The sequence below is a fragment of the Silurus meridionalis genome, chromosome 6 (assembly GCF_014805685.1).
Source record: "Silurus meridionalis isolate SWU-2019-XX chromosome 6, ASM1480568v1, whole genome shotgun sequence".
Lineage (NCBI taxonomy): Eukaryota > Metazoa > Chordata > Actinopteri > Siluriformes > Siluridae > Silurus > Silurus meridionalis.
This window is the reverse complement of record NC_060889.1, coordinates 14990536-15003299: the sequence shown is the minus strand read 5'-3', so window position 1 is coordinate 15003299 and position 12764 is coordinate 14990536. Positions and strand designations below refer to the sequence as shown.

Sequence of the window (12764 nt, the reverse complement as noted above, 5' to 3'; positions counted from 1 at the left end):
CATACTTTTCAATTACCTACTTCGAGTGTTGTGTCAAGTTAGAGTCTGGAGTTTCTTTCATCATTTATTTCTCTCAAAATATTTGGCTTGCGGTTTAGCTGATGCTGAACCATATGTTCTTGCTAAACAGATACACCAAGCGACTATTAAAACAAGTTTAAAACAAAGCAAATGCTCTACTCTGATTAGTGGCTTGCTGAAATTATGGAGAGGAGATCTGTAGATATGTTGTGTGTTCAGGAGACCAAGTGGAAAGGGAGTAAGGCCAGGAAAATTGAAGTTTAAACTGTACTTTCATGTAGTGGTGATCTTGAAGGAAGAGTACAGTAAGAGTGAAGTGGAGGTGAAAAGAGTTTCTGATAGGGTGATGAATGTTAAGCTGGAAGTTGAACAAGTGATGATAAATGTCATTAGTGCCTATGCTCCACAAGTGGGCTGTGAGATGGAGGAGAAGGAATAATTCTGGAGTGAGTTGGATGAAGTGGAAGAAGGTGTGACTAGGAATGAACAATTGGTGATTGGGGCAGAGTTAAATGGGCATGTAGGTAAAGGGAACAGAGGTGATGTGGGGGTGATGGGTAGGTATGGCCTTCTATGTAGGAGATGCAACCTGAAAGAGATTGAAGACTGTAAGGTTTTGGCAGGGGACAGTGTAGCTAGATGGTGACTGGCATAGATAGCATTGGATGGTGGTCTGTAGGATGGTTTTGGAGGTGAAGAAGAAGAGGAGGAGAGTAAGGACTGAAAAAAGAATAAGATGGTGGAAACTAAAGGAGGAAGACTTTAGTGTGAGGTTCAGGGAAGAGGTCAGACAGGGGCTCGTGGTGGTGAAGAGGTGCTGGGTGATTGGACACCTACTGCAGGAGTGATAAGGGAGACAGCTAGAAAGGAACTTGATGTGACATCTGGAAATAGAAAGGAAGAAAAAGAGACATGGTGGTGGAATGAGAAAGGGCAAGAGAGCAAAGGGAGAAAAAGGTTGGCAAAACAAAATTAAGATCAACAAAGTGATGAGAAAAGTAAAGAGCAGCAGGTAAAGAGGGATGTGGCGAAAGCTAAGGAAAAGGCATATGAGGAGCTGTGTGAGAAGTTGGACACTAAATAAGGAGAAAAGGATTTATACAGATTGGCTGGCAGAGGGACCGAGCTGGGAAGGATGGGCTGCAAGTTGGAGCAATGAAGGATGCGGATGGAAGGGACTAGTGAGGAGAGTGTGTTGAGAAGATGGCGGGAGTATTTTGAGCAGCTGATGAACCAGGAAAATGGGAGAGAGAGAAGGTTGGATGGTGTGGAGATGGTGAGGCAGGAAGTGAATAGGATTAGTAAGGAGGAAGTGAGAGCAGCAATTAGGAGGATGAAGAGTGGAAAGTCGGTTGGACCAGATGACGTGGAGCATGGAGATGTTTATGAGAGATGGCAGTGGAGTTTTTAACCAGATTGTTTAACAGGATTTTGAAAGTTGAGAGGATGCCTGAGGAATGGAGAAGGAGTGTGCTGGTACCAATCTTTCAAAATAAGGGAGATGTGCAGACCTGCAGTAACTACAGGGAAATAAAGTTGATCAGTCACACCATAAAGTTATAGGAACGAGTAGTGGAAGCCAGGCTGAGAGAAGAGGTGACCATCTGTGAGCAACAGTATGGATTTATGCAGAGAAAGAGCAGAGAGAAAAGTTGGAGAAGGTGGAGGAGTTCAGGTACCTGGGGTCAACAGTGCAAAGTAATGGAGAGTGTGTTAGAGAAGTGAAGAAAAAGAATGCAGGAAGGGTGAAGTGGGTGGAAAGGAGTGACAGAAGTGATTTGTGATATCTGCAAAAGTGAAAGGGAAAGTTTATAGGACTGTGGTGAGACCTGCGATGTTGTATGGTTTAGAGACAGTGGCGATGGCATTGTCTGTGGAATGGTTTGGACGATACGCAAACTGCATGGGGTCCAGTGAGGGTGGTATCTGGGTCTTGATATGCCTCATGATGAGCAAAAGTACACACATCCTTCACTTAAGTAGAAGTACAGATACTCATGTTTTAAAAGACTCTGGTAAAAGGTGAACTACTGATTATACTTTTTTACTCAAGTTAAAGTAACAATGTTTGGGCTTTGATATGTACTAAGTAAAAAGTAGCCATTACTTCTACCTGTTTTAGTGTCACGCTGAATACTAGATAATATATACTGGATATTAGACGTCATGTCATATTAGTATTAGGGCCGTCAATTGATTAAAATATTTATTCGTGATTAATCGCATGACTTCACAAGTTAGCTCACAATTAATCGCAACTCAATCGCACATTTTAATCTGTTCTAAATGTACCTAAAATGAATACCGTATTTTCCGGACTATAAGCCGCTACTTTTTTCCCACACGTTGAACCCCGCGGCTTAAACAACAAAGCGGATAATATATGGATTTTTCCTGGGTTTTTCCCGGTTTCACAAACTTCCCGCCACCAAAAAACTGAGACCCATAACATTAGACCAATGAAATTGCGGAACAGGTTCAGGTGAACCAATGAAACTCTTTATATTAAATCAGATGCGCTCCCACTGAATCGGGCCGCACCACATCATAAATATGGATGAGGTTCCTCTGAAGTTTGGCCTGCCGCTCACTCGGACTGTCAACAGGAAATGCAAATCATTCGTCACGCTGAAAACAACCGGGCATGAAAAAACGCACTTCACCTGTGATCTGAGCTGCACGGCATCGGGAGAAATTTTTAATTTAAATTTTTTAATTTTTAAATGCATGACGATGCCAAAAGAAAAACTCCCGAGAGAAATTGTTGTGAAGGAGGAAGAGAGTGAACAATGACTTTCTTGGTAGGCTACTGTTTAGATACAAGCCATGTTACAGTCACAGTCTTTCATTAAAGCCTGTGTAAAGTTCATTAGTTTCAGTGTAGCACCATTTGTTTGATGTCAATTGGTTTATTTGAAAGTAGACATTTCAAGCTTTCTATTCATTTATTTATTATATGTGTGAGGCAAGTATTCACTGATATTCAAGTTATATTTATCTATCTATAAAGAGAGATAAAGGAGACGGCAGAGAGGGCCCCTGTATGTTTCTTTATTTTACAAAAAAACAAGCATTTTGTTGTTATTATGAGTGAATACAAATAAAAGGAGACCCTTTACAGATCCGAATTATGTATTGCTCTTATCTGTACGGTCAAAATAAACAGTTATTTAAATTATATTCCGTTGTTATGAGGAAAAAATGCCAAAAAATGCACTTTTATTATGCACTTTTTATTATATTTAATAAAAATTGTCAGAATTGTCACGCTGCATTCATCACGTTTATAAAAATCGTGCCGTTAAAATAAATCTGCGTTAACATGTTATTAACGAGTTCATTTTTACAGCCCTTTGACAGCTTTTAGTAGCGCACGCACCTTTGCGGTCATCCATGGCTTCTGGTTGAAGCGTGCGGCAATGGTCTTCGAGGGTCTTGGATGTACAGAGGGAGAACAGACAGTTTCTGAGTGTGTGGTTCCCATTGTGAAGTATGGAGGAGGTGTGAGGTGTGCTTTGCTGGTGACACTGTTGGTGATTTAGTCAAAATGGAGGACACACTTAACTAGCATGGCCACCTCAGCATTTTAGAGCAACATGCCATCCCATCTGGTTTGCACTTAGTGGGACTGTAATTTGTTTTCCAACAGAAAAAAATAGGTCTTACATAAACTAGAGGTGTGTTTGGGGTACAACCACCCCATCGAAATCCAATTACAATGGTTTGGGATGAGTTGAACTGGAAAGAGAAGGAAAAGCAGAAAACAAGCACTAAACAAATCTGGAAAAACCTTATGGATTGTTGGAAAGCCATTCCAGGTTAAAAGATCGTAAGGCTGACTGAGAGAATGCCAAGAGTGTGTAAAGCTTTTATCAAAGCAAAAGGTGGTTTCTTTGAAGAAACAAAAATATAAAACTATTAGTGAAGTCAGGTACTAATGTAGGGAAAGGATGTCTTGGGTGCAGTCAGCATTCAGGTTAATCCCATAGGTGTTCTATAAAGTTAAGGTCAGAGCTCTATAGCATGCCAATTTACACTCCAACCCATGTACCCAGGTTTAGTTCTCCTAGTTCAAGTGAAGAGAAAATGCTAACACATCCTAAAGTATCCTATACAATTGTGTGCCTCTGACACTGTGGTAACAGATGGGAGGAACCACATGTGGCTGGAAAAGTCAGGTGTCGTAATACTAACTATACATAGTTCAAAATTTTGAATTATTTAGTAAGTTAATTAATTAATCAGTAGGTTGTTCATTATAAAATCAACTCAGGTGTCAGGTGCTGTTTTAAATTAGTGTCCTGCTCCTGTAGTCATAAAGATCCTAATACTCATAAAGAGTATCCTTTCAGCACACTCTTTTACCCTGTATACTATAATGATTTTTAACAGTTGTCTATTCAGTGTCCCACAGAAGAGGAGGATGTTTTTTAGTCTGGTTTCTTGCATTGTTGTCCACCATCACAATTTGGCCCTTGTCTTAGTCATTTAGACCCTTGCACTTGTCTTATTCCCTGCTTCCTGAACTGTATGATCACTGCTACCTAAAATATCTCACTATTTTGACAGGAGCCTCTCTTACAAAATAATCAGTTTTAGTCACCTGTCAGTGGTTTTAATCTTATGGCTAATCGGTGTATATGCTTTAATATACACAGTTTATTATGAACCTCATAAACTATAATTGCTATTGTGGAAGTACATGGAATTATGATTAATTTCTTTTATATATTACTTTTTTCTTTGTTCAGAGCCAAAAATCTCTTGAACAATCTATTGACAAAATGGTTGTTATATCTGTTGCTTTAAAATGATCCAATTGCACTGACTAGCTTAATAGTTAATCATTAGCTCTCTTCATGATAAAGATAAAGATACCTTCCTTGCTGACAAGGTACAAAAGCTAATTTTTGAAATGTAATGGTTGTATTTAATCAACTCTGCTAAGTCTAAATCATATATGTCTGACTTTTATGAAGCATACTTAAGATTTTACATGGGCACCAACCGCCTATATTTAGGTACAGCTCATACTACAATGTTCAACTTTAATTACATGTTTGAATGTTGTACAATGAACAAGTAAAGAAGTCAATCTTAATTTAATCTAGCAGCAGGCTGATCAATGGTTTCCTGATAATGTACATGAGGCTTGCATTGTGATGTATTTAACGAAATCATTAGGCAACTGATAACATCGACTGAAAGAGCTTACAAGGGAAAATATTTTATAAAAGACAACATAGAGACCTTTAAGGCACAAGGCAAGAATGTTTGCAAAAGAAAAATTTGCTGTCTTGCTTTGCATATGTTAATGTGGCACTTTTATTTCACTCTTTATAGTAAAAATGCTCCAGATGTATCAAATTGTTTAAAGTATCACATTGTGACATAGGTTTGAGGTGATATAGAGTACAATTACATGCCCCATTGTAACAGGGTGTGCATGTAACAAGTATATTGTTTGAATTTATTTATTTTATTTTTCCTTTTGGATGTTTTTCTATGTTCTTCTTAGTGGATCGTAGTTTATTATTTTTTCACATCAGAAAAATTAGCAATTGTAGACTCATTATATCCACTGTACATTTAAACAGCACTTTATTCTTTTATTTTTTTTAACACTTTATCTCAGCACTTTATTCTTTTATTTTTTTTTTGTGACATTAAAATACTGTTCTTTGCCTTTAAGGTGAATACTGTCTATGATTGATTGGTCAGCATGTGTATGAGTGTGTGTGTGTGTGTGTGTGTGTGTGTGTGCCAGTGTCTGTAGGCATGAGTCAGGCTCTCCTGTGTGTGTGTGTATATATCTGCACTAGCAGCAGTCTGCCACAAGCTCCTCTCTTCCCTCTCACTTTCTGTTCTTCTGTTCCTCCACTCCTCCTGCTGTCTACTTAAGGAATCATTTAGGCTGCTCTGTATTCAGACGCATAGTGTTCTCAGCTCTGGGGTGTGTTTGACTTGTAGTTGAGTGGTGGATGTGGACAGGACTGGATCTGCTGTCTCCTCATGCTGCGTGTATTTATCCTTTGTGCCCAGAATGTGCTGACGCACGATGAGGACATCACAGATGCCTACTGCTGTGTCACATATGAAGGTAGGGAAAAGCTGACAAGTAGCTGCCACCACCAGTTTCTAGTATTCTGCTCTCTTCATTCTGTCCTCCAGTGACATTTCTGTCTCTGTCTTGGTCACTGTCTCTGTGTTCATGTGGTAACACTTCAGCAGCTGAGGTTATTATTGGAAAAACATACATACTCTCTCTCTCTCTCTCTCTCTCTCTCTCTCTCTCTCTCTCTCTCTCTCTCCTCTCTGCATCTGGGCCATGCAGTGGAGTCCTGTTACACTGTAGCTGTGCGCATGTGTCTGTTTAGTTCAGCATGGCCTTAGTTTATAAGGACGGCTCTGTCATTAGAGTTTGGGGCCTCTGTGGTAGTTACTCTTCTCAGGGTGCTGTGTCAGTAATAAGAATTTACTTCTGTGTGCTGAACCAGAAAATCTGCACACAACAATGTCTCTGTTTGTTCAAAATCAGTATTACGTTCATATATTTTTTAAAATTCTCTTTATGTTTATTTGGTAATGTTAAGAACGCTGCAGGTCAAATATGTGAAGAATATTCTTTTGCCCTCTCTTTGACATTCCTAGTATTTATTCATCAGATAGAAGGCTGTTATATTGAAACAGGCCATTTTCTGAGCTGGCATATGCAATTTCAAGCAAAAACCCCCTCTAGCAGTATTTGCTAATGAAAACAGTCATTTGTTTTTAAAAGACCACTGAAGAGATTTCTTCATGTGTCCCCTTCTCGCCCTCGATATGTAACTAAAACCCGATCTCTCTTTGTATTTGAAAGTGTATTGACTAGCATTAATTTAATTAGTAAGGGATATGTAAAAACCTGCTGATGGAATTTACCTTGTTGGAGAAATGTCTGTTTCATGTGGAAGTCATATCATTCTAGGTGGTAATTTTTTATAATTTCAGGTAGTTTCACATCATTGTAGTCAGAAACTCATATATGTTTATGTAAACTGAAACAATGAGTTAGTTCTCACAGATTCTATTACATTTTTACACTAAATTTTGCTGAAAATTCTGAGAAAATCCTGGGGCAGTGAACCCCCCCCCCCCCCGATAGAGCCATCAGTCTTGAGGGCTTTTCTTTTGCTGCACCAGGTGGTGCTCCTTATCTAAACAAATCCATTCTCCCATGTAGGACCTGGACCTCAATGGACAAATACATGATATACAGTTATCATTTAATTTCAACAGCATTCCAAAACTATTCTAAAATACTGAGTTCAGTTTCCTCATACTTATTTTCATCATCATCAGCAACAACAGTTTTATTGATCAAGAATCTTAAAGAATTTGAAACGATATTCTGTGTCATTTGCGCATGTAATGTTTCCTTATTTTCTGAACTTGCATTATTATTGCTATTATTAAGTGGTCCATGTTAGTCCTGTATGAAACCAAAAAAACAGGGAGAGGGGGAAAGAGATAGAGACAGGACAAAGCAGCAGGAAATGTTAAGATTTCCTCTTAACACATGGGCTGGGTTACCAGAGTGGGGCGTCTGGTCTGAAGTGAGTTAGCTGTATATGTCTCAGCAAGCTTCCACGGACCTTTTCATCATATCTAAGGAGTTAGTTTGAGAGCAGCTGGACGGTTGGTGCATGTAAAGGATTTACATTCTGGACATTTGCTGTGAGAAGAAGTGAATGTGCGCATATACGTGCTGTATGTGTATGTTTACTGTGATGTGTGGAGTATCACTCAGTCTGTTGGAACGTTGAGTTGTACAGTTATTGTGGCAGCATGTTGAGGTGTGTGCTCCAGAGAGCGACTCACCTGAAGAATGTGGAGAAAGGGGAGCGGCAAAGTGACCCGCTAGCCAGCATCACATTCAGAGGTAAGATATATAGTGTGTAAATATTTTAATTTGTGGCATGGTAGGTGGTGTTGGCATATGAGGGAAGAACTCACTTGTGTCTTGGTTTCTTCAGTTTCCTCCCACCTCCCGAAAATCATTTTGATAGATTAATCTAGGGTTAGGAGTGACCCCTAGATGTCAATGAATGTCCTTAGGGTGCAGTGTAATTGATTGGTGTATTTTCCAGGGTGTACCCTTGCTTAATCCCTAATGTTCTCAGAATAGGTTTAGAACATAAATAAATAAATAAATAAATAAATAAATAAATATTAATTTATTTTAGAATCAGGAAACAGAAAGCAAAACCAGTGTATGTTGTGACTAATGTATGTTACAGTCTAATACATGGTTTTGTGATATCAGTTATGACTGTCATGAACCGTTTATAACTATGATGTTCATTGGTGTGTCAGGAACGCTACAGCTGTATCACTGATAAGGAGTAGAACTGACAACCTACCTCTTCTTATGCCGTACAATACCAATACCAATGAGATGTTTTTCTATAACACAATCAAGATTAACAGCAGAGTGTCTCTTGGGTTGTTTCCAGTGGAATGAATGAGTAACATAGGCTTCAGTTAGCCACTTTAATTTTACACTATAAGATGATTGGTAGTTCCTGTCATTGTGTTGCACTTCCTGTTCTTATGTGTATGCATGAGAGTGTAGAACAGGGTGTTTTCATCTCTGAAATTGAACAACAGCTTTCCCTTTGGAATCATGGCATAATTAAATTCAGATTGGCTTTTTCATTTGGTTCTCTGTGGTTGCAGTCTGTGCTGTAGGTGTGGGATTTTATTGAGATGTAAAGTTAAATGGAAAATGCAGAGCAACAATGCAATTTTTATTGTTCTTAATCCTCCTCTGTTGACCCGTTTCATTGGAGCAGTTGAATGCGTAATTTTGTTCATGCGATTTGGTAATCATGTACCATAAATGTTTTACAAAAGTTAAAATAGAACACAGCTGGTTTTGCTTTTTGTTTTTTAACTTTTTGTTTGTTTTTAGTAATATTTAGTACATTAAAATACCTTAATATAAACAATTAAATGAGGTGAAACTAAAAATGGTACAACTTTACTTTTCATGATTCAATGTGCAAAATTGATTTAATTCAAATTATAGTAACTATATACACAAACTAGAAAAAGAATTATGTTTTTCCCAGGTTGTCACATGGATATGAAGCTTTTATTGGTCAAATCATTGGTCGGGAAATGAGCAAAGATTAAATTAATAGATAAAGTAACATAGAATGGAAAAGCTTTCTCTTTGATTCCTTTAAATGGTAAACTTGTCAACAGAAAGGATATTTAATGTTGTTCCATTAAATGTGAATAGTTTCATACAGTTGATGAAAAGTTAATTGGATGGATAGATAAATAGTAAATAATAGTACATAATTTTGTGTTTACATAAAAAAATCTATTCATAAAAATGATTAACCTTTGCACATAACAAAAACGATTATGTAAGTGAATTTCTCTGTTTTTTGTTTTTCTCCTAACAAGTTGACTGCAGCAAAGTAAACCAGCAAATGGTTGCAGGAGGTCTTAGGAGTGCATTTGTTTAATTATTACTCATTTCTTGAACACTTTCCTGATTTGTTGTAAATGACTTGTAAATCTTGTGCAGCCGTGTACTGCTAGTGTGTACACTAGTTTCTACAATGCCTAAGGCTCTGTACTACTACTGTAGTTAACCGTACATTTGCATTAGACTTAAACAGGCTGAAAATAATTTTACAGTTAAAGTGGCACCTTCAGAAAAAAAAGCCAAAAAAGCTCTAAGCTGTTTAAGTGTATATTAGAAGAATGGTGGAAACCTTGCAGTAACCAAAGCATTTCCCTCCTTATGATATTGAATGCCATCTCCATTTATAGACATCATGGGCGCAAATTATTCTGCACAAAGGAAGCTCTGAGTAAGCAACAAGTTATGAGAGAAGCCTGGAGGACGGGGGACGGGGGACGGGGGAAGAAGTGGATAGTTGCATAAAAAGGAGACTGAAAGCAAATATAGAACTTGTTTTTGAACTCTGTTGATTAGAAGAGTACAGGGATCATATGCAGTGTGAATTTTAAGTTCATGACCAAACCAACACTCAGCAGTGGGGGATGAACATACTTCTCCATTTGTCATGATTGAGATTATTTTCCAAATGACTGTGATGCAGAGTATTATGTGACTTACTTTAACCTGTTTTTTTGTTTTTTGTTACATTACAGAAACAGAGACATTTGATTGTGGTTAGAATTTGTACCAGCCCAGACCAACCTAAAGTCTTTAGTGAGACCGGCTTTCCTGTTGAGACAATATTTCAAAATTGTGTTACTATTTTAGGTACCCATTTGCTTGTGTGGATACGTTTCCAAAAATACCCGCTGATGCATGAATGCCAGATTCATTCTTTTAATACCTGTTATCCATGGCACAACAGGAACAAACTTTCCTGAATCCAGTTGTTTTGACAGATTTTTGAATTGGTTTTATGTAACTACTCCTGGCATTACAATCAGTCAGAATGAAGAATGAACAGTTAGATCTGTAGCAGAAACTTCTGGAAGTACATTTAAAAATATTTTTAAGTAGCTTTTTTAATCTATCTTGCTCTCACTAAACAAATATTTGGTCTGTATCATGGTTTTGATTTAGTGCAAATGTCAATTTAATTGGGTTTGATTCAATTGACTCAATCTTCACTTATTAATTGAATTGAATTTTTATTTATTTTATTTCTACTCTAAGGTATATCAATTTCTATGGTTTATAGAGATGATTGAGATGTTTACTTTGATTAGATCTGTTTATAGTTAGCACACCACTTCCTGTATACACTGGAAGTCAATGCAGCCTTCCTTCTCCTCCTGGTTTAAGGAATCAGTTTCCTTCTATTATATATGAACAATCTGACCCTTCATTCTTATCCCATGTAGAAATGATGGTGGCAAAAACAGCTACCGGATCTCACACTAAATGTTTGTGGTTAACATTTAAAATGTAATATATCATAATAGGTCGCATGTAAACATTTCTTTTCAATATCACAGTCAGTGCTATGTAAAATAATTAGTTTTTTTCCCTTTTTTCAGGGACTAAAAAGAAGACCAAAGTTGTTAAAAACAATGTCAACCCAGTCTGGAATGAGGTTAGTTAACCACTTTGTATTATGGTATTTGAAATATGAGTACTTAATAATGCAAAATGACTAAGCTTTAATACTTTAATACCGGCTAAGAATTATTTTTTTCTTCTTTTGTCTCATCTAACTTCTTTTCTTGTTTTCTTGAATATGTCAGGGTTTTGAGTGGGACCTAAAAGGAGTACCCCTAGACTCAACAGCAGAGCTGCATGTGGTTGTGAAGGACCATGAAAAAATGGGAAGGAACCGGTATGTTTGTACATCTGCAGTATGTGGAAGTTAAAGCACTGTTCCAAACTACACCCTAAACACTATAATCTGCCTTAAAGCCTGCACTTTTATCACACTGACACTTTCTTTTTTAATAATTTTTTCATTGGTTACTGCACTTAAGTAAATTCTGTAAAAGTAAACTTAAATAAAACTCTTTAATACTGAATTTTTAACTCAATTATATTTCAGAATAACATGCTGTTCTTCGCTAATTTGAAGTGAATAAATAAATTGCGGTAAATGAGAACCTGCAGATCGTCGACAATTTTAACCTTACAGTTCTTGTAAGTGTAAGGGTTCCCTCACTGTATGGCTGTATTAATAGAAATCTTACAGCACAAGGGTTGCTGTTTCGTAAAGCATTACTGTTCAGTTTATCTACTGAATTAACACATATCCAGTTGGAGCTCCTGTAGTATTTCCATGCACCATGGTGCTTAACCATGATGAGCATTTCTGATTTACAGTATATATTGCCAATATAATATTATATATACTTTATATACTTTATATAGTAAAGCTAGCAAACCCCGAAGTTCATTAACATGGAATTTTATATGACATGCAATAAAGTGTTTGCTTTGCACTGGCTGACTGAGCTCCAAAATAAACCCATATTTTAACCAATAGACTTAACATTGTAGCATGACTTTGCTGGATTTTCCAAAAGTACTAATAATTTAATTAATTATAAAAATATATATTTCTTTTATTAATTATTATGAAAAAGAATTGTACATTGCACATGTTTTTATTCCAGGGGTGGCCAACCAGTTAGAGACCGAGAGCCACATTTTTTACTGTGTTACCGCAAAGAGCCACATCATACACATGGGCACACATGAACATCACCCATCTCTTCCTCTTACACACACACACACACACACACACACACACACACACACACACACACACACACACACACACCTCTGCTAAGCCAGATTTATTGTAAATGTCACACACCAACATAATGACAGAAATTGACTCCTACAGTTCTAAGACCACAGGACAGTCATTTTCAACAATGAACATTGTGTGCACTGTCTCACACATACAAACTCTGTTTAACCAAGTCCACAAACAAAAATATATAATAATTTACAATAGCATTTTTCTTTTACTATGCATGTTACTTAGTGGGACTTTTGGCATTCCTTGCCTTGAACAATCCCCTTCAAATCTGCCTCGTATTACGTTGTTGCCACTCGAAGCAATTATTTCACGTGTGTCAGTCAGAACAGACCGATGCTTTGATTTCATGTGTTTCGGGGTAGAAAACACAGACTTTGTCTTTTTTATTTTTTTATGTGCGTATTCACTTCGCTTAAGTTCAATACGGTATTTTCGTCAAATGTGCATGTGCGTGAGATGAATATACCGCAG

The 12764-nt window shown here is 37.3% G+C and overlaps 1 protein-coding gene across 1 annotated transcript in view; it reads left to right on the top strand.

Moving 5' to 3' along the window:
- The first annotated feature begins 7605 nt into the window (after positions 1 to 7605).
- Positions 7606 to 12764, top strand: part of dysf (dysferlin, limb girdle muscular dystrophy 2B (autosomal recessive)) — a 76215-nt gene continuing 71056 nt past the window's right edge. The window contains exons 1-3 of the mRNA XM_046850951.1: positions 7606 to 7942; positions 11059 to 11114; positions 11266 to 11357. Coding sequence (XP_046706907.1) covers positions 7849 to 7942; positions 11059 to 11114; positions 11266 to 11357 — 242 coding nt within the window. The 5' untranslated portion in view covers positions 7606 to 7848. The remainder of the gene's footprint in view (positions 7943 to 11058; positions 11115 to 11265; positions 11358 to 12764) is intronic.